Here is a 23,107-nt window from a genome sequence, read left to right as displayed (position 1 = left end):
TGAGCCAGAAGTGATGGATGATTGGCAATGCAGATAAACAAGCTTGCAACATTCCATAACCTTTTACATCTGCATTGAATTTAGAGTATTGGCCTCTATGAATGATTTGTAGGGAATATTAGATTTTTAAACCAGAAATGGCTCTACTTTCAGAACATCTCGTGCAGGAGCCATTCCTATGGGTTTAGAGAGAGGAAGCAAGTTTGGAGGCGGGTCCCCAGGGCTGCTTCCACGTCGTCACCATTTACCACACAGCCAGGAGAGCTGACGGGACAGCTCCACGTGCGCTTGCACTCGGGCTGCACAGGGAAGGGTGGTGTCGCTGCAGCTACCACTTAACCTGGAAAAAACAAAGAAGAAATAATAATAATAATAGTGGTAGTGCTTATTCTGTACCAGGCCCTGTTTTACATATTTTATAAACTCTTTTTATTATTCATATCATCCCTATGAAGTATGTATTATTATTATTTTTTAAGATTTTATTTATTTATTTGAGAGAGAGACAGATGGTGACAGAGATAGCAAGAGAGCACAAGGGGGGGGGGAAGAGGGAGAGGGAGAATCAGGCTCCCCGCAGAGCAGAGAGCCCGATGCGGGGCTCGATCCCAGGACTCTGGGATCATGACTTGAACCGAAGGCAGACCTTAACCGACTGAGCCACCCAGGCGCCCCCGTATTATTATTATGCTTATACTACAGATGATGAAACTGAGACACAGAGAGATTAGATAACTTGCCCGGTATCCTCACTCTGAATGTAGTCCAGCATGGCCGAGGCAGCCTTAGTTTGGAGGGAGACAAAAAAAGTGGAACCATACCAAGCAGTAAGGGTGGGGTGAGGGGTGGGGCAGGGACAACAGGGGCAGGAAGTGGAAGTAAGTTATTGAGGCAATAAAGAAGCTCCGGACTTGGTCGGGGAGTCACGCCTGGGTGGCTCGGTCAGCGAAGCTTCCGACTCTTGATCTTAGCTCAGCTCTTGATCTCAGGGTCGTGAGTTCGATCCCCTCATTGGGCTCCGGACTGGTTACCAAAACCAAGAGGTGGCCCTGTGATAGACATGGCAACCAGAACTGGAAGGCAGGGGATAGGATCCAGCTGGAGGATGGTCCAGGCTAGAAGTGACAGTGTGGGTACATGTGTCCTGGCACGAAGCACAGGCTAGGTAGCCGGAAGAGTCTTCCTGAAAGATGGGTCTTTATGAAAATTTTCTTAGCTTAGGCAGGTTGTGATTATTTTTAATTTTAATTTTTAAAAATTTTAAATTTGAGTAGTTGACATACAATGTTACATTAGTTTCAGGTGTACAACAGAGTGATTCGGCGTGTCTATACGTTGGCGCTGTGCTCGCCACCAGTGTAGCTGCCGTCTGTCACCATACAGTGCTATTACAGTATCACTGACTAGAGTCCCGATGCTGTACGTCTTATTCCGGTGACTTAGTCGTTCCGTAACTGGAGGGTTGCGATGATTTATTTAAAGGACTAGGGACACAGAGGACACATCCTGTTTTTCTAGTCAGCACTCCAGACCCCAGCTAATTTTTCAGAGATGTGGTTGGAATAGCTGAACTTGAGTAAAGTCAGGGAGATATTTACAAAGTACAAGGTGCCCCTACCACTTCCGGAGCCCTGTTTGCCGCTAGGAAAAGAAAAACACAAGTTTTTAGTTTCAGAACTAGGCTGCATTCGAGGTTGATTAGTTTTTCATCTTTTTATTTTTATTTATTTATTTATTTTTTAAAAGATTTTTATTTATTTGACAGAGACACAGCGAGAGAGGGAACACAAGCAGGGGGAGTGGGAGAGGGAGAAGCAGGCTTCCCGCGGAGCAGTGAGCCGGACGCGGGGCTCGATCCCAGGACTCCGGGATCACGACCTGAGCCACCCAGGCGCCCCAGTTTTTCATCTTTTTAAATAGCATCCTGTGCTCAATGAGACACATCTGGATTTCCTGGGTAGGCCTCGGGCAATACAGATGCTACCCTGAAACTGTCACGTAGAAGGGGTTTTTGCTTAATAATTGGTTTGAAAATCCGTATAATTCACTATTTAGCAGTATCAAATTTAGCTGCTAAAAATTTGTTCATGGCTAGACATTTAGTTCAATAATTCTTGGTGTGTGTCTTTACAGTTAAGTATTTCTAGAGGGACCAATGGAACTCAGTTATCATTTTTGCATTAATCTCTCCAGTGTCTTGGCTAACAAAAAATTCTCTGTCTTTCCTCTCTTTCCCTCCCTTATCCTCCCCCGTCCTTCTTACCCTCTCCTCCCACCACCCCTTCCTTCTCTTCTCTCTTAGCTTCCAGTCTGGTCTGTATCTTACATTCTAACTGCCTGGGCTTTAGCCTGATTTCTCAGAACCATTCATGACTCAAGTTATATTGATCATTTTTGCTTGGTTTAGGTTATTTGTACTTTTTGCTGGTGACTAAACTTACTTATATTTAACTCCCAAGCAAATTATAAGCTTCTAGGGATAAACACCAGAATCTTTTACATGGAATCATGAAATATTAAAGCTGAGGGAAATTTAGACATCCCTTAGTCCACATTTCTTAGTTTTTCAGTAAGGAAACAGGCTTAAGAAAAAAATGTGATTTGGGAATAGGTAAACCTCTACCTCATTAGGGTTTTCTTGAGGATTATTTGAGATAATATCTTCAAAATACAGGTATATCATAGACATTGAAATGGACATTCCTTCTAGGTCCCAGGATGGAAAAGCTTTTCCTCTAAGGAAAAGATTAACGGTTATCCTCAAGCTACTCAGAGGAAAAAAATGTATCATTTTTGGAAATTAAAATTTTCATTTTAAAGCTCTGTTATAAACAAAACAAAAAACCTTTGCATAGGCTCATTTCTGAGTTTGCTACAAGGAGGTGCCAGGAAGTTCATGGATATGACTCTTGCTTTTCATTACAGTGTTTTATAATTTTGGTTACCATAAATTCAGCTTCTTGCAAAGGATATTGCTCCCTGGGCTGAGTTTATATGCTTGGGAGTGGTAGCTAACCAGTAATTTCCTTTTGAATTAAGAAATTTGGTTTCACTTTATACTCAAATAGACACTCAAATTTCACTCTATAAAAATAAAAATAATTATTCTAAAAAATATATACCTTGTCCATTCAGATAGTAATGGATCCCATTATTGCCAAATGTTGAAATGACTGTAGGAGTGACTTATAATGCATAGAACCAAGGGACTGCTACGGTCATGGCCAGTGTGGCTTATGTTTCCCAGAAGCCTGGCTCAAGCCTTTAGCCAAGATTGGCTTTGCCCTCTTACAGGCAGTGTGGGAAGGAGTGCCTGCAATTATAGTCACATTTATTTCTGGTGGTGATTTGGGGTTTTAGCCTGAAATATTATGTTCTCACTATGGTATCAGATCTAGACTATCCTCTGCCCCTCCTAAATCTTTGTAATTTGAGACTTAAATTTTGTAAATTAAGAAACAAAATTCATTATTTTATATTTACTTTCATGTTTTATTTATGCTCTGAAACCATTCAAATACTAATTTTTACTCATCCTATCAGTTACTGAGAGAGGTGTGTTGAAATCTCCAATGTCCTAGGATTACAACTCTTTCTTTCACGTTCTATCGGTTTTTGCTTCAAGTATTTTGGAGCTTAGGTGCATAATAATTAGGATATTTTGTCTTCTTGATGAACTGACTCTTCTTACTATGTAATGTCCTTTTCTCCACTCCAGTAATATTTGTTCTCGTATTGACCTTGTTCAATGTTAATTTAAAAAAAAAAGTTTGCCTAATATACCTTTTGGAAATCTTTTATTTTTAACCTGTGTCTTTATATTTAAAGTGGCTTCCTGGTAGACAGTTTGTAGTTGTCTTGATTTTTTTTTATTTATGCAGTAGAGAATATGCTGATATTCTCTGCCTTAGAATTATATGTCTGACCATTGACATCTAATGTAATTATAAATCCTGCTGTTACTGGTTTCATCTAGTCTTTATTCTGTTTTTCTTCTTTTCCCACCTTCTTTTGAATTGACTTTTTTTTAATGATTCTATTTTATCTCCATTACTGATATATTAACTATACCTCTGGATTTTTTTGTGAGATTGCTCTGGAGTTTATAACATTCATCTTTAACTTACCACAGTCTACCTCAAGTACTAGTATACCAATACATGTATAATGTAGGACCCTTTCAACAATATACTTTCATTTCCCTGCTCCCATCTTCTAGTGTCAAACATTTTACTTTTTTTTTAAAGATTTTTATTTATTTATTTGACAGAGAGAGACACAGCGAGAGAGGGAACACAAGCAGGGGGAGTGGGAGAGGGAGAAGCAGGCTTCCCGCGGAGCAGGGAGCCCGATGCGGGGCTCGATCCCAGGACTCTGGGATCACGACCTGAGCCGAAGGCAGACGCTTAACGGCTGAGCCACCCAGGCGCCCCAAACATTTTACTTTTTTTTTACGATTTATTTGTTTTTTATTTGAGAGAGAAAGACAGAGAGAGAGCTCGAGGGGGGAGGGGCAGAGGGAAAGGGAGAGAGAGAATCCCAAGCAGACTCCCCACTGAGCATGGCACGGACGCTGGGCTCCCTCTCACAACCCTGAGACCATGACCTGAGCCAAAATCAAGAGTCGGACGCTTAACCGACTGAGCCACCCAGGTGCTCCTCAAACATTTTACTTTTATCTGTTATAATTTTCACAATGCATTGGATTATTTTTGCTTTAAAAATTCATTTATCTTTTTAAAAAATTAAAATGGGTAAAATGATTTTATATTTACCTACATATTTGCTATTTCTGGCACTCTTCTTGTCTAAAAAAGTCCTTTAACATTTCTTAGAGTACAGATCTGTTGGCAGTGAATTCTTTTCTTGGTCTAAAAAAGTCTTTATTTGCTCTCATTTTTTTTTTTTAAGATTTTTTATTTATTTGAGAGAGCAAGAGCGCGAGCATGAGTGGGGGAGAGGGGCAGAGGGAGAGGGAGAAGCAGACTTCCCGCTGAGCAGGGAGCTGGACATGGGGCTCCATCTCAGCACCTTGGGATCACGACCTGAACCGTAGGCAGACGCTTAACCTACTGAGCCACCCAGGCACCCCTTGCCCTCGTTTTTGAAAAGACATTTTCACTAGTACAGAAATCTGGGTTTGTACTTAATTTCTTTTAGCACTTTAAAGATGTTTCATTTTCTATAGGCCTGCCTGGTTTCTTTCTTTCTTTTCCCCCCAGCTTTATTGAAGTGTAATGGACAAAATGGTAAGATATTTAAAGTGTACGTCATGGTGATTTGCTCTGTGGGTAGCTCGTGAAGGGATTCCCCCATTGAGTTAACTAACACGTCCATCACCTCAAATAGTTGTCTTTTTGTGTGTGTGTATGAAGTCATTTAAATTCTACCTTCCTAGCAGATTTCAATTATATAATACAATGTTATCAACTATAGTCACCATGTTTTACATTGGATCCTCAGACCTTACTTATAGCTGAATGTTTGTACCCTTTTACCGACCTCTTCCGGTTCTGCCAATCCCCAGCCCCTAGCAAGCACTTTTCTACTCATTGTTTCTGAGTTTGGCAGGGTTTTTGTTTTTGTTTCTTAAGATTCGACATATAAGTGATACCATGAAGTATTTGTCTTTCTCTAGATTATCCATTTAGCTTAATGCTTTCAAGCTCCATCCATGTTGTCACAAATGGCAAGATTTCCTTTCTTGCAGCTGAATAATGTTACATTGTGTGTGTGTGTGTGTGTGTGTCTCATACCTTCTCTATCCATTCATCTGTGGGTGGACACTTAGGTTATCCAACTCTTGTAGGAGTTTTATGGTTTTATGGTTTCAGGTCTTAAATTTAAGTCCTTAATCCATTTTGAGTTGATTTTTGTATATGGTGTTAAGTAGTGGTCCAATTTCATACTTTCGCCTGTGGATGTCCACTTTTCCCGGCACAATTTATTGAAGACACTGTCCTTTCCCCAAGTATATTCTTAGCTCCTTTGTTGTAAATTAATTCACCATAAATGCATGGATTTATTTCTGGTCTCTCTATTCTGTTTCTTTGATCTATGTGTCTGTTTTTATGCCAATACCATACTGTTTTGATTACTATAGCTTTGTTACATAGCTTGAAATCAGAAAGTGTGATGCCCTCAGCTTTGTTCTTCTTTCTTTCTTTCTTTTTTTTTAAAGATTTTATTTATTTGACAGAGAGAGAGACAGCGAGAGAGGGAACACAAGCAGGGGGAAGTGGGAGAGGGAGAAGCAGGCTTCCCTCAGAGCAGGGAGCCCAATGTGGGGCTTGATCCCAGGACCCTGGGATCATGACCTGAGCCGAAGGCAAATGCTCAATGACTGAGCCACCCAGGCACCCCTTTGTTCTTCTTTCTTAAGATTGTTTTTGCCTATTTGGGGTCTTGTATGATTCCACACAAATTTTAGGGATTTTTTTCTATTTCCGTGAAGAATGCTATTGGAATTTTGATAGGAATTGCATTGAATCTGTAGATTGCTTTGGATAATATGGACATTTTAATAGTAGTAATCCTTCTGATCCACATGCACAGAATATCTTTCCATTTACTTGTGTCTTCAATTTCTTTTATTGGTGTTTTATAGTTTTCAGTGTGCAGATTTTTGCCTCCTTTGTTAAATTTATTCCTAGGTATTTTATTCTTTTTTTTTTTTTAAGATTTTATTTATTTATTTGAGAGAGTGAGAGTGAGAGAGGGCACAAGCGGGGTGGAGAGGGAGAAGTAGGCTCCCCTTGGAGCAGGACCCTGGGATCACAATCTGAGCTGAAGGCAGACACTTAACCGACTGAGCCACCCAGGTGCCCCTTATTCTTTTTGATGCAATTGTAAATGGGATTGTTTTCTTAATTCCTCTTTCTGATAGTTTTCTGTTAGTGTATAGAAACACCACTGATTTTCATATATTGATTTTGTATCCTGCAATTTCCTGAATTTCTTTCCTAGTTCTACTAGTTTTTTGGTGGAGTCTTTAGGGTTTTCTATATGTAATACCATGTCATCTGCAAATAGAGACAGTTTTACTTCTTCCTTTCTGATTTGATGCATTTTATTTCTTTTTCCTGCCTAATTGTTCTAGCTAGGACTTCTAATACTATCTGGAATAAAAGTGGCGAGAGTAGGCATCCTTGTCTTGTTCCTGATCTTAGAGGAAAAGTTTTTAGCTTTTCATCATTGAGTATGCTGTTAGCTGTGGGCTTGTCTGATATAGGCCTGCCTGATTTCTGATTCTTATCTTTTCTATTCTGTCAGTCTTATCTTTTCTATTCTCTATGAAATGTGTCTTTTTTCCTCCAGCTGCTTTTAAAAAATTTCTTTTTATCACTGTTTTTCATCAGTTGGATTGCGATGTGCCTTGGCATGGTTTTCTTTATGTTTCTTCTGCTTGGGGTTCATTGACCTCAGATCTGTGGATGTACAGTTTTCATCAAATTTGGAAATTTTTCATTCATTATTTCTTCAAATATTTTTTTCTGTCCTCCCCTTGATTTTTTTTCTGGGATACCAGTTACATGTTACACCATTTGATAGTGCCCACAGCTCACTAAGGCTTCGGGGTTTTTTGTTTGTTTTTTATATCTTCTTTTTCAGTATGTTTTGTTTTGGACAGTCTCTGTAGTCATGTCTTCAGTTTCACTGATTTTTACTTTTTGAATGTCTAATCTGCTGTTAAACCCAATAAGTGTGTTTCTCATTTCACATCCTGTGCTTTTCATTTCTAGAAGTTTCATTTTAGTTTTATTTTTTCCATTTCCCTCATTATGTTTGTTTTCTTTTACATTCTTGAGCATATTGACCATATTTATAACAGATGTTTTAAGGTTCTTGTCTACTATATTCTATTGTCTCTGTTATTGCTGATATGTTTCTATTGATTGGTTTATCTCTTGATTATGTGTCAAATTTTCCTGCTTCTCTTCATGCCTGGTAATTTTTGATTGGATACAGACATTGTGAATTTTATGTTGTTGAATACTGGATTTTTGTTCTGGTGTATAATTAGGTAGTATGGAGATCAGTTTGATCCTGTAGAAGCTTGGTTTTAAGCTTTTTCATTGCTGGTCCAGGGCCTTTATTCTAACTTATCCTTGCTACTATGGCATGTTCCCTCAGAAGGCTCTATCTAGTGCCCCCAGTGTTATGCAGTCTTTCCACTGCAGCTGGTGCCTTGTATGAGCTCTGGGAATTTTTTGGATTCATTGGGAAAGAATCCAGTGATGTTATTTTTCCCCTTGGCCTTAGGTTTTTCCTTACACAGCATGAATCAGTACTGAGCCAAAGACTTGAGAGGACCTCTTTGCAGATCTCCAGAGTTCTCTCTGTGTATGGTTTTATCCTTGCTGGTACTCTGCCTGCAAAGTGTAGCCCCCTCAGCTTTCAGGAGCTCCAATCTCTGTCTCCTCAACTTGGCAAGACCACAACGCTCCATTTCACTCCCTGGGTCCCTGCACTGCAGCCTGGAAACTGCCTCCAGGCAGTAAACTAGGCCATTTATTTCTCTTCTTTCAGGGATTATAGTCCTATGTTGTCCATTGCCTGAAACTGCTGTCTACTGCCTGAAACTGTTATTTCATGGATTTTTCCACTTCTGTGTTTATGGTGGGAAGTCAGTTTCCATCGTATTTAATCCTTGACAGGCAGAAATGGAAGCATGCCAGATCCTAATTTTTAGACATTTAGAAGTAAGACTCAATATTCAAATTTTTTTTTAGGGAAGTTTTACCTAAAAAAAATTATTTCTTGAATGCCTAAAGTATCTCACTGCTCATTCATTCTTGGATTTTTTTTTTTTTAAATTATATCTATTAATGAATGTTATCACTAGTCTGATCTTTGCTTAAAAATTTTCCCCTGGCTGGACCATATTATTGGAAGGTCATGGTTATGGGCTTTTGTTTACACAAAATACTTGCCCTAGTGATAATATCTTTTGTTGACTATTTTAAGTTAATCTTGAGTGAGGGGACAGGGGTAATATAGGGGAGTGATTTCTTCTAGAGATTTTGGTAGAAAGTATAAACATAAAAATAATATGAGATTATGTCTTGGTAAAAATAACCATTGCACTTTGCCTTTTCTGCTTATATCTTGGAGTATCTTTTTGAAATAAACTTTTCATTTTGGAATAATTTTAGATTTACAGAAAAGTTACAAAAGTAAAAATAGTACAAAGGACACCCATATATCCTTAACCCAGATCAACTGCTGTTAACATTTTATTCCATTTGTTTTATCATTTGTGCTGTTCTCACTGTCTATTGGTCTATCTGTGCAATTCTGTTTCTGAATCATTGAGGGTAACTTACATCTATCATGGCCCATTACCCCTAAATATTTTAGTGTATATTTTCTAAGAATAGAGATATTCTCTTATATAACTACAATTTAGTTAACTCTTTAGTTTTCTAAGAGCTGCACTATACAATGCGCCACAGTTTACTTAACTAGTTCTTTATTGATGGAGTTTTGTACTTGGTGATAAAAGGCTAAAGAAGGCAGCTAGGTAATGAAAAAAGCAAAGCAAACAAAACTAGAAACCATCTAAATGTCTGTCAACAGGAAAATGGATAAAATGGGACAGTCAGACTCTGGTATATTAAACAGCTATAGCCATAAGCAACGTGAATGAATCTAAAAGACATTCTATTGAGTGTAAAAGGCAAGATTCACAAAACTACACACATTATGATGTATTTGTATTCAGTTCAAAAAGAAGGTAAACTATTTATTTAGGTATGTTTGTGTGTATGATAGTATTTTTTAAAAAGTAAGTTTGTGATGAGCAAAATTCAGGATACTAGTTATACCTCGAAGGGGAGGAGAGGCAGAGGGAAGGGTAGGGAATGGGTGTACTGGTCAATGCAGCAGTGTTGGTAATGTTCTAGTTCTTAAGTTCGGTAGTAGATTCATGGCTGTTCGTTTTATTATCATGCTTCAAGATTACAGGTATGTTACATGTATTCTCTTGTATTTGTCAAGATTTTAAAGGCAACTAGAGGATGTTGTCCAAATAGAATTTCTAAAACAGGAGTAAAAGACAATATGTGGTGCGTGGGTTTGTTTGCCTATGTCCTACATCCCCAACTACTCTTTGAACCACATTTAATGCTTCTGTTTTTTTATCCATAAGACCTAATATAATTCTGTATACATGGTAAGGATTCAGTCTGTGTTTATTGATTAAATTATTTGAAATAGCTAAAAAACAATAAGTTTAAATAATTCATTTTCAGGAGATTTCAAATTGATCTACTGGGGGCTTTTTTCCACCCAAGTAGGAAACTTTCAGATGTATTTATTACATAAAATAGGAGGAGGCCATTAAATAGTGGCATTTGATGGAAAAAATAAAGCATTCTACTAATATTTTTGAGTGTATAAGGGACATAACTTCAATGTGTAAGCAAGGACATTGAAAATGTGAGTTATGGGTGTGTCAGTAACACTCAAGAAAACCAGTGTGTGAGATAAATAATCTCATCAGTTAATTTGTACTGTTCGCCAGTATACTAAAACCAATAATGAATTACTCTGGTCAGAAAACACATGTGGTAGGCTATGTTGAGGATACTTCTTTTGGGAAAATCACACTTCATATTTGCTATGTGAAACTGGTGATTTCATGTGGATTATCTGTAATTTAGTTTGATCCTCGGCCAGTACCCCCAGGACCCAGCACACCCAACCTGGGTCTCCCCTCTCCTCCACTTCCCAGGAGAAGAGAGATAGGACCTAGGTTTTACACTAGCCAAAAGAAAACTGGGTAATGACAAAAGTCAATCTGTGGCAAAAATAATCACATAACCCTTCCAAAATCAAATAGAAATTACTTGGGGGTCATCTGCTTTCCTGGATAATAGCTTTTAATCTCCGTTAGTACAGATATGTGAAGTTTGAACAGAGGTGTGCCACAATCAGAATATTTGGACAACAGACAAATCTTAAGAAGGAGGACTCCAATAGGTTTTCCCCAGCTCTCATCCTGGGCCCAAAACAAATTGCAATTCCCTATTTAGTTGGCAAGTCCTCATTTGTTATCATTTCATAAATTTGTGTTTGTTCATAAGGTTTGTCTTTGTGCAAGTTGACAACGTATTTCTAAAATAATCTCATCCCCAGGACCAAGACCATATTTCACATAATGTGTTCACCACAAACTTCCAGATTAGACTTTGAACATAAAGTATTTTATGTTACTACATGGTAGATTTGCAACCATTAAGATAACTCCAGCAAACAAAAAATGCAAAGTGAACTGTTTTGTGAATCATGATACATGTGGAAATCATTTTATCCTTCCTCCATAAACAATATAGTACATGCTTTGTCATTACTTCTGACATTACTTTTATTTCTTACTAATTTTCCTTTGTAATAAGAAAGTCTTGTTTTTTTTTTAAAGATTTTATTTATTTATTTGACAGAGAGAGACACGTGAGAGAGGGAACACAAGCAGGGGGAGTGGGAGAGGGAGAAGCAGGCTTTCCGCCGAGCAGGGAGCCCGATGCAGGGCTCAATCCCAGGACCCTGGGATCATGACCTGAGCCGAAGGCAGACGCTTAACGACTGAGCCACCCAGGCGCCCCAAGAAAGTCTTGTTTTAAGTTTGGACTAACAGGTGCATGTAGCATTAACTTTTTCTCAGCTGAATCTTTGCTTCAAAACAATTATAAGAATAAGGGTGAGGCACCGTACTCTTTTTTTTTTTTTAATAGCTAAGCAGGAAGTTCACCTCTGACAGGGTATTGTAATCAGGTTTATCACCAGAGCCTGCTGTTGTGTAACAGAAACTCCAGCTTGTCCTTACCTGTCTCAAGGCATTGCTTCATGAAGGAAAATAAACTCACTGGAATATTTGTGAAATTCAATAAAATGCTTTCCCAAGCACTTCGTTTTTAATGCATGCTACAAGAATTTATTATAGCCTTGTGGTCTTTTAAAAAACATATTAACCTTGTGATTTCTTACTATTGTAATTAAATGAATTTGTCTCACTCCAGAAGCCCTATGTATCATATTTGCCATACCTTTTAGACACATCTTCGGCCATGTCTAGTGATAGTTCACATTCCCTCTCTCCTGTCCCCTCCTTTTTTCAAGAAAAGGGGGGAAGGTTTGGGATGTCTTCAAATGACTGTTTATTTAATTGACAGGCAGCTTTTCTTCATTGTATGCTTTGCCTTTGCTCACAAAAGTGCATTCACTGTTCCATAGTATGTTGAAACTTTTCAATGGAAATAGCTTTTTGTTAACAAAGGAAGCATTTTCTTCCCTCCTTCCATGTCTTCGCTTTCTCCAGTAAGTCTTGGCTTCTTCAGCAGCTGTACCTCCACCAGAAATGACAAAAGGTGCAATTGTTCTAGGAGATGGCGGTGGAGATAATGCTGGTGGAGTGTTTTGTGTGTGGGCTGCTGGGGACTGTTTTTCTTCTGTGTTTGGTTTTGTTTTGTTTTTGTTATTCTAGAAAGTTGAGCACACCTTAAAAACAAACCACCACTCCCAAAAAGAGCTTTAAAGACCCTTAAACCTTTATCCTGGGTGACCTCTTTTTTTTCCATTAAGTTGTTCTGTTAGTATTTAAGTGGGCCCCTCTGTCCCGATGACAACAAACCTGACAGAACTCACTTAAAACCGAGGGGAATGGAATACAGAATACGGAGTATTGATGTGGTTTGTTTTCTTTTTCCAAGCAGGCCATAAAGACTTGAGTTTTCCTGCCATTACCCTCCCTGAAGAGCAAAGCTCAGGAGAAGAGGTTAAGGTTTAGTGCGAGTTAAGTTTTAGTGTTTCACACCATCTCCTTTTTCTGAGTTATGATTCCCAACTCCAGGTGGATAGGCTCTTCATCTTATTTACTTATTTAATTTAAAGATAACCTCTTTTTTCTGCCTCTGCCTCTTCTTCTGCCTCTGCCTCTTCTTCTGCTTTATTTTTGACTTAAGTTTCTGGAGTATGGTGCTGATTCAAAGCATCGTTTAAACTTCTAGCAAAAAATCTTTCAGTTCATCTGGTGGAATAAGCTAAAAATATAGTCTCTTTCAGGAACCATCTCTATGCAGAGTCCCAAGTAATCAGATTGCAGCTCGACCAAAGCTGGGCCTAGACACACTTGTGTCTCTGTTATAGATACTGCTTAATCTGCTGAGGACTTACAGACAGTAGGGTACATATATCTTTTCAGTATTGATTTTCTTTATTTTTAGATATGTTAAAGCCACAGACCAGTTTCTACACAGAGAACATGTCATATACATATTATTCACTGTGCTCCTTGACAGTGTTTCTAAATCCTCTCAAGAATTAGGCATTTTGTCATCCCTCACTAGACTCAGCAAGAAGGGATAAGAAGGAAACTGGAAATTCGTTTTGAAGTACATCTCCAGTATTTTGAATGTTGATCAGCAACATTCTGATCTTCTCTCTGAATGAGTAAAAAGAAAAGATGTAATGCTGGTTCGGCCAAACCCACTGAGTGGCACTTTGCCAAGATGATTCATCCTGCCTCGGAGCAATCTTACACCCTTTGTGAAACTAGGTCCCTGTCGGTTGAAGGAGGAAAAAGACTGCCCCAGAGCTGTCAGTCACTCCTTGAGCACCTCCAAGTGAAGGTCTTTGAGTCTTCCAACTTCACTCTAGCTTTGTTCGCGGTCTTACTCTGTAGGCCATATGCCGCGTTTCAGATTGTTTGCGCAACCTTTGTTAGAATAATAATGTGGCAGGTTTAAATCTACCAGAGGGAATTGAGGTGCTTGTAATAAGAACAGGTGTTCTCAGTTTCCCTCACTCCCACTCCTCCTTCCAGAGTCACCACTGCCAGACAGCATGAATAGAAACCAACTGATGTTTTCTTTTGTTCCTCTCCTCCCACAATATCCTAACCATCACTCGGATATGTGGGTGCACTTCTCTTTTCAAGCTTGTGGAATAAAGCCATCTGAGGCTCTCTTCTAGGCTACAGGAAAAATGAGGATGGGAAGCCATTGCATTTTATTTTATTATTTCTTGGGTGCGTGCATAAGAATATCCTGGAGAGCTTGTGTAAAGCACAGATTCTTTGACTGGATGCCAAAGATTGATTCATTAAGTCTGGAGTGGGATCTAGGAATATGCATTTTTAACAACTGTCTTGCAATGATTCTGATAAAGGTGGTGCTTTGTGCGGTACAGACTAGTCTTATCTCTCTGCCTCTTTCTTTCTTTTGTTATTATCCCATCTCGTTGCACAAAAGATTCCAGCTAGAATTAGACTAGTTAGATAACCAAAGGGCCAGTATCAAACAAAATGTCATTATACTGTGCTACACCTGCAAAGTTTTAAACAGGATTCTGGCAGTCCTCTTATTCCACTTGAATACACCAGAGATTCCACACACCAAATGAAAATACAGTACGAATACCAGCAGCTTCGGTGAGACCCTTTCCTTGGGTGTGTTCTATACATGAATGCATTTTCTGAGTCAAAATAAGACTTTAGTAACACAGCCATTAAATGTTTACGGTAATTATTATATGATAGTTACCCATGTTTTAGAATCCTATCAAAATTCGTGGGCTGAGGACAACAGGACGGGAACAAAAAATGTTCCACTGTGGTCTTACTCTGTAGAAGAGTGCCATGGAACAGTGCTGCTAGTCTCCTGCCTGAGGTTAGGTACTCTGCTGCCCCGCAAACTAGCCTGTCTTAGTTGGAATGGGAGCAGATGTATAGGGAGGTTAGTCCATAGCCAAGCCGTGTAGGGACAATTGGGCCACCGCTTCAAGTGTTGTTGGGAGCAAAGGGTAGCATTCTGGTCCTTTTGATGACATCCTCTGGGACAGGAATGGCGCGCAGTGGTCACGTTCAGTTCTGACTCTTCCCTCATTTGCGGCGCTAAGAAGACAATCCCTTTCGGTATTGTACTAGAACCACTGAGTAATCATTTCTGCCTAAAGAGACCTGGAGCAAGAGATTCTGCAGATACTATATTTTCTTCTTTGCTCAGTATATTTTGTCTTCTGGGAAGGCAGACCCATACTTTAGTGTTAGATATCTAATAATTACAGTTTCATAAACTCCATCTCCCCTATGTAGGGTTCTTTTGTTAAGGTATTTTATAGAAGATAAAAGTAGATATTAGCAAGTAGTTATAGATTTTGAATGTTTGTAGTAGATTTTCTATATGTTGATTTTTTTTGTCAGATGTTATTTAGGTTCTTCTTTTGTACTTTTTAAGAATTGTGGCAAAATATACATAACATAAAACTTACCATTTAAGCCATTTTTAAGTGTGCAGTTCAGCGGAATTAAGTACATTCACATTGTTGTGCGACCACCACCACCGCCGTCCATCTCCAGACCTTTTTCATCTTCACAAACTGAAACTGTCCCCATGAAATCCCAGCTCCCCACTGCACCCTGCCCCCTAGACCCCCAGCCCCTGAGGTCCGTCATTCTACTTCCTGTCTCTGTGAACCTGACTATTCTAGTACTTCGTGTAAGTAAAACAATACAGTATTTTTCTTTTTATGTCAGACTTATTTCACACAGGATAATGTCTTTAAGGTTTATCCGTGTTGTGTAGTGTGTGTCAGAAATGAAAATTTCTTCTTAAGGCTAAATAATATCCCACTGTATTTATATACTACATTTTGTTTATTCATCCATGGGCATTTGGGTTGTTTTCACCTTTGGCTATAATGAATGATGCTGCTCTGAACCTTAGTGTACAAATATCTGTTAGAGTCCCTTCTTTCAGTTCTTTTGGGCATCTACACAGAAGCACAATTGCTGTATCATATGGTGATTCTATGTGTAATTTTTTAGCCCACTGTAATACGTTTTCGAATACTTATTTTTTTTTTCTTATGAAAGAAATATATTCAGGGGCGCCTGGGTGGCTCAGTCGTTAAGCGTCTGCCTTCGGCTCAGGTCATGGTCCCAGGGTCCTGGGATCGAGCCCCGCATCGGGTTCTCTGCTCAGCGGGAAGCCTGCTTCTCCCTCTTCTACTCCCCCTGCTTGTGTTCCGTCTCTCGCTGTGTCTCTCTCTGTCAAATAAATAAATAAAATCTTTAAAAAAAAAGAAAAATATTCAGAGTGATTAAAAGAAATGTAGGAAACAATGAAATGTATAAAGAAGAAAATAAAAATCACCCACAATCCAATTTCTCATGGATGCCATTAACATTTAACATTTGGTATTTTTGATTGTCTTATTTAATGTACATAAACATATTTGCAAAATTAGGCCTGAAGACTATATACAAATTTCTCTCTTGCTTTTTTAAACTCAGAATTGTACTATGAAAATTTTCCTAAGTCATAGAACAGCCTATGAAAATGCTTTTTAATAACTGCTTAATATGTATGCATGTAGTGTGTATCTAACATGGATGTCCAATAATAAGGAAGTGATGGGTTCATAGAGGGGAATATTTTCCAGTCACTCAAAATGATGTTTTCAAAGGCTATCTCCTGACATTAGAAAATACTCACAAAATGTAATGTTAGGTGAAAATAGGAGACAAAGCCATGTACATCTAATTCAGTTTGTACAGTGGTTCTCAGACAGATGGGAGCTTAGCCTAAGAGCAGGGTAAACTATTAGATTTTAGTAGAGGAGTGACATACCAGATGTGCATTTTGAAATATCACTCTTGGTGGTAGCTAAAAGTGGCAAAAGCAGATATAGGGATACTGTTTGGTTGGGAATCCAGTCTGGGGTGATGGAGGCTTAGAGTAGGATAGTAGTTGTAGATGTGATGAGAAATAGCAGCATTCCAGACCCAGCTTTGAGGAAAACAGTCCGTATTCATGTAGTGTGCAGGGAAATGGAGCTGCCAAGGATGATTCCTAAATGTTTGGTTTTTGTGACAGGGTGAGGAACCCTGATGGAGGGATAAAATTCAGGGGTATGGGAGATGAAAAACTCAGTTTGGAACATGTACTTTTGACATAGTGGAAAGATATTCCCAGTGGAGGTGTCAAAGAGGCTGTTGAATTGAAATCCCAATGTTATAAATGTGGATATGCCCCAAAGGGCTAAAAGTCCTCCAACATGCTAACAGTCGCCTTCTCTAAGTTATGAGCAATTTTTATTGTCTTTATTATAGTATTTTATATTTCATAAATTTTCTGTAATGATCATGTATTATTTTTATAATCAAATTTAAGTGTTGCTAGAATACATTCATCATGGCATTATTTATAGTAGTATAAAAATTGGAAACAACTTATATGTATAACAATTATAGGAGATTGGTAAAAAATAAGTAGAATGATCTTGAAAACCCTGTAGCCACCTTTAAAAAAAAAAGGTTTTCAGTGTTATTCAAAAAGGAAAAGTCTGTTTAAAAATAAATGAAAAATTTAAAAGTGAAGTCTACCATACTGACTTGAAACTAAGAGAATCTACAATCTATTATAAACTGTAATATAAATCTATAGACTTGCATTATTAATAATTAATAATTATTTTATCCTCAGATCATACGTGAAAGAATGGTAGCCTGTTTGTCACAAGATATTTAGTTTGACATACCAGCTTTTAGTGTGGACATTTGAAAATATATTAAATCTTTGTAGTTTGCCAGATTCCTTTTCCTTTAAGGACCTTACAATTACTAGTCATGAATTTATCATACATTAAATTGGTTTTTTGAGATGATTATTTTTCTAAGGGGAGCATTCACTGCTCTAGTGTTTATTTTGTTTGCAGATAAAAGTGCTTAATTACATCTCCTACCTGCATTATTTGAAAAGATTAGAGTTGCCATGAATCTTGTCAGTAATGCTGAAATTATTTTAACTTGAAAAGATGCTTCAAATCTTGTGCAAAATGAAGCCCATTTGCTTACCACTCCATCCCAGTGTTCTAAATGAATTAATTTTATGAAGAAAAAAGACTAGTTCTTCCCAAAGGTCACTGAGAATTTGTTTTCCTTTTTTCACTTTTAAATTAACAGATTAGAATACAATTTATAGTACTTTAGTGTACAAGTAGAATCACTCTGTCTCCACATTAAAAAAAAAACTTAAAAGGCAACACTGCTGCTTTGGATTGACAGAAATTTACTTTGTAGTCTTCAGCTCAGGTTAATCATATGTTAATAATACAGCATAAACCAAAGGACTTTTTTTTTTTTTTAAGATTTTATTTATTTATTTGACAGAGAGACAGCGAGAGAGGGAATACAAACAGGGGGAGTGGGAGAGGGAGAAACAGGCTCACCGCTGAGCAGGGAGCCGGACTCAGGGCTCGATCCCTGGACTCCGGGATCATGACCTGAGCCAAAGGCAGACGCCTAAGCCACCCAGGCGCCCCCCAAAGGCCTTTTTTTCTAATAAAACTCAAAATAAATATAATACAAACGAGATTGTAGCTTCAGGCAAAGTAAAATCAAGCATGGTTATAATTTCTAGAAATTAACAGTATGATTATCTTCTATAAGCATATCCCTGCACCATTAATAAAGCATTTCCTTGTGCTTTACAATTGCATATGAGCTGAATTTACCAAAGTAAAATTTAACAGAGAAATATTCATTCCTTTAGTTGGCTCCCAAACACACTCACACATTTAGAAGATGGGCAAGACATGATTTAACAGCAATACTTTCACAAGCACCTGGGGGGATTTTAATTGATTATTAGCTCAAATTGGGAAAATTTTTACTTAGAATACAGAAGACCTTTCTAATGACTAAACCCATTAAAAATAGAATTGACTACCTTCGGGGAAGGTATTGAGTTCCTATCCCTGGAGATTTTTAAGAAGGACCAGACATCTGCCTGCTAGGGATTTTGTAAAGTTGGACCATAAACTTCTAAGGGTGTTTCCAACTCTGAATATGCCAGTTAGATTATTTCTTCTAGAGAGTGATGTATGAAGTATTTCTATTACACGCAATGGTTTAACTGGTGTTATCTTTCTTGCCACTTTTTGAGGTAAACTAGACATACAGAAAAGTGAACATATCACAAATGTACATAGCTTGATGAATTTTCACAACCTGAACCAGTCGCTAGAGGGAGGAACAACATTACTAGCACCCCTGAAGCTCCACCCTGGTGCCCACTCCCGTCATTACTTCCCCCCATTACTTCCCTCACTCCCAAGTGGTCACTACTCACTCTATAGAAGCTTGGTGCTGAGTTGCTGGGCTTTGTACTTTATATACCTGGGATCATTCTCTTTTGCATCTGGCTTCTTCCAACGTGATGTTTTGAAGATTCATTCGTGTCGTTGCAGGCCGAGCATTCATTTCCTTGCCATGTAGTGTTCCATTATGAGGCTATATCAAAATTTACTTATCGTTAATGGCGTTTGGGTAGTTTCCAGCTTGGGACTTTTACAAAGAGTGTTGTTAAGAACGTTCTAGTACATGTCTTTCCGTGGACATCATGCACATTTCTGTTGGGGATATGTAGCTAGGGGGTAGAATTGCTTTGCCACAGAATGTACACACGCTCAGCTTTAGTACGGCCAAACAGGTGGCCAAAATGTTTGTCTTCAGGCCCAATTTTAATAGGGTCCTACCATATGAGAAATGTTAGTTTTTCCGAAATTCCATAAGCTTTGGTAAAAAAAAAAAAAAAATCTTACTTGAGGTACTTGATAACTTTCTATTTTGTACTATATTTTTGCATACCTTATCTCCCTTTCTAGGTTATAAACTCCTTGAAGGCATTGTTTTATTTGTCTTTACATTTCCCAAAGTACTTTGCATAGAGTAGACTCTAAATTTATTAGGTTTATGTGAATGGATGAGGAAATGAGGAAAATTATATGTAGTATTAATTTCAAGGATGTTTATAAATTGCAAAAATAAAAATAGCATACCAGATAAACTACAGGGGTGATCGTGAACAGAATACATTTATTAATGGTAGATTTTCCTGGATTCTATAAAATTTTACATGCGATTATATGGGAGAATATGAAGTTGAATTGTGTATTTTCAACTATTAGACTTAAATCCTGGTGTTAGCTCCCACATAGAAGCCTGTGAATGTTGTGAAACAGGGAGGTAAATTTGTTAGCCATGAGCTTGGAGGTGAATGGGAGGGTGTGGTGAGGGAGTATGAGAGGGAAGGTGGCGGTAGCAGTCGTGACGGCTCTGGAACTCCAGTTTGGGTCACAGCTTTGTCCCTTCCCCTCGGTGCTTCTGCGACTGCAAAAAGTAATGATTTCCCTCTATCATGGGGAAGGCCAGTAAGAGTTTTATGAGCCAAATGGAATTTTAGTGGCTTCTTAATTTAGCATTACCACTGTTTTAACCTGCTAAGTTAGGATATTAGGGATTTATGGGTGGTTTTCCCCTTAATGCTTTTTTCCACATTCCAAATTTCATTCAGTAAATACATACTACTTTTAAAATCAGAAAATATTTTTAAAATAATTTATGTTGCAAAAATTGCTACCTTGCTTATTTTTTATTTCAGTCTTGGCCTGCCTATGAGGATATCTATAAAAAAATGATTGAAATTGCCAAATTCTTAGATTTGCCACGTTTTCCAGACATAACTGAAGACTGCTATCTTCATCCAAACATCTTGTGTATGAAATACTTGATGGAAGTCAATCTCCCTGGTAAGTGTAGTGTATGTGGTGAGGGAACTTTTATAGAATTGTAAAATCACAATGAGCAAAATATAGAATTCCTCTTAGATCACAGACAGTTAGAGCCACCTGACAGGGTCCATCGTAACATGAAGCTTAATTTCAGAATCCTTTCTTAAAATATTTCAGGCTACTTAAAAAGGTTAAAAGGACATTGTTCAGAAATAAAGAATTCTGTTTTGATGTGAGGGATATGCTTGGTTTTTACAGTAAGTTTGCTGAGTGCAATTAAAGTAAAAAATGTTTCAATATGTGTTATTAATGAGCTGGATGCCCCCTTCTGAAAAAAAGGCAGTGCTTGGTCATTTGTAGGATCACAGTGAACTCTTTAAGGCAATGAAACACAGAATGTGAAGAGAGTCTCACTAGACCTTGTTCACAATATACCAAAACGCAGGTAACCCAATGGAATCTGCCAATGGAACCCATTCCTGAATTTCTTGCAAAACTAGAAATGTGAGAAATTCAGGACTCATATTCTTAAGAGAAATACAAACATGGTGTGGTTAGCCTATTGCTTTAGCAATATAAAAAATGTGATTGGATATATTTTTAATAGGGAAGGAAAATGTATATGTTAATGAAGAAAGCAATATACAAAACTGTATATATATGTATAGTGTAATTCCAATGATAAACATAAATATGTAATAACATATATATACACACACATATATACATATACACACACACAAATCTAGTAGTAGGAAATAGAAGGAACACAAGGGGTTACCAAAATGTAACTGACACAGGCTGGCTCCTGGCAAGTGTCTGGTTCCTGTGCTTGCTATTGGATGGAGAGTGGGAATAGAGTCCACAGGACATGGTGACTGAATGCATGTAGGAAATGCAACTTAATTCAGTACAATTTATTATGCTTTTATAAATACTAGCTGTTCACTTACGATTAATTAAAATAGAATATTGTGCATCTTGGGTACTTAGATTAGTGAGTAAAGAAATTCGCTTAGTAATTTAGAGTTTTCAAAGTATATTCACTATCTTATTTCATCCCACAACCCATTTTACAAATGAAGAAACTGAGGTTAAGTGACTAACGCAGAGTCACAAAGCTAATGATTGGAAAGCCTAAATATGTAGGCCCTAGCTAGGCTTTCTGGTTCCAAGTGCCACATTATTCAGCCTTGACTAATAGATGGAGGCCAAGCTGACCATATAATTTCTTTAGGAAAGCAGTACATCAAGTTTAATATACACGGAGGCTTCTAGTGTGCTAGCCAGGGTGCCAGCCAGCGAGTTAGTGTACATTCCTAGAGAAGCTCTTGGTCTTACAGGAGATTTCGTTTCAAGCAAGTGCAAATTGTTGTAGAAACACAGACAAGAGAGTTGTATGAAATGATAGAAAACTAGCGTGTAACTGTGTGTCAGGTACCAGAATGTGTCCTACACATAGTAGATGTTTTAGGAAGTCCAAACAGGAAAAGAGAGACCTTGCCAGGATTCTACCATTAGTGTTTCTATACAGATATCATTTTTTGGTTTATTTTATTCAGAAAATGTGTGTCCCTCGGTTCTAGCATAGTACCATGTTTTAAGATGATAAAGCTTATCTTACAGAGGTACACATTAGTATGGTCTAGTTAGGCACAGAATTTAATTCACATTTTACTGTTTTTGTTCTTCAACAGATGAAATGAATGATTTAACCTGCCAAGTGGTAAAAATGACTGGAATAGGAGAAGTGGATTTTCTGACATTTGATCCCATAGCTAAAATGGCAAAAACAGTTAAATATGATGTGCAAGCTGTCGCTGTCATTGTAGTAGTATTGAAACTGCTCTTTTTATTGGATGACAATTTAGAATGGTAAGTGTATGTCAGTTTTATGAGGAAAAAATTACACTGTTTTGTTTTTACCTAATTATTCAGAGTAAAGGAATCCTTATATTATCTCAAGAGAAAATAGAGCCTCTCAGTTGTAGAACACTGACTGGTAGCAACAATTACTTCTTACATGAATTTTGACTCAGCTAGTGTCAGAGAGTTAATTCTACCTTAGTAAGTTGTTTGTCTCATGTTTTATTCCTATTTTTTAAGTACATACTCATGTTCTCATTGCTTCACTGATTCCCAACTTTAAATCGTCATACACAAATCCTAAAGAATCTTGTAGCAGTTGCCTAAAGGCATCTTTCTGTATGCCTTTAGGCTCCTGGCACTATGTGACTTCAAAGATTATTGTGGAAAGTAAATGAAACTTAAAGTGTCACTCCTCCCAAATGCCAACAAACAATGGCAGTATGTATAGTGATTGCTTCTCCATTAAAAGTTAGCATCAGTTTCAAGTACTATTCTATACTTTTCTTTCAGAAGAATTCAAAATTTAACTGTCTTCAAATAAGTGACTTCCAAAAAATTGACTTGCTTTTTGGTTTTTCCAGGACTTTGTCTAATATTGCTGAGAAATACAATGAAAAGAACAAAGAAGGTACTTAATTTTTTATCATTCAAATTCAAAGTCATGGGC

General features: G+C 37.8%; 1 protein-coding gene across 2 annotated transcripts in view; it reads left to right on the top strand.

Moving 5' to 3' along the window:
- The window catches only part of TAF1B (TATA-box binding protein associated factor, RNA polymerase I subunit B), a 68,764-nt gene that overhangs the window by 29,449 nt on the left and 16,208 nt on the right, over positions 1-23,107 (top strand). For both annotated transcript variants that reach the window (XM_081797224.1, XM_081797225.1), the window contains 3 exons: positions 20,442-20,589; positions 22,269-22,446; positions 23,022-23,068. In XM_081797224.1, coding sequence (XP_081653350.1) covers positions 20,442-20,589; positions 22,269-22,446; positions 23,022-23,068 — 373 coding nt within the window. The remainder of the gene's footprint in view (positions 1-20,441; positions 20,590-22,268; positions 22,447-23,021; positions 23,069-23,107) is intronic.

This window comes from Leptonychotes weddellii, chromosome 10 (assembly GCF_054177405.1).
Source record: "Leptonychotes weddellii isolate Sample4059 chromosome 10, ASM5417740v2, whole genome shotgun sequence".
Classification (NCBI taxonomy): Eukaryota; Metazoa; Chordata; class Mammalia; order Carnivora; family Phocidae; genus Leptonychotes; species Leptonychotes weddellii.
The sequence above is the reverse complement of the archived record's forward strand: the minus strand, read 5'-3'. Positions and strand labels throughout refer to the sequence as shown.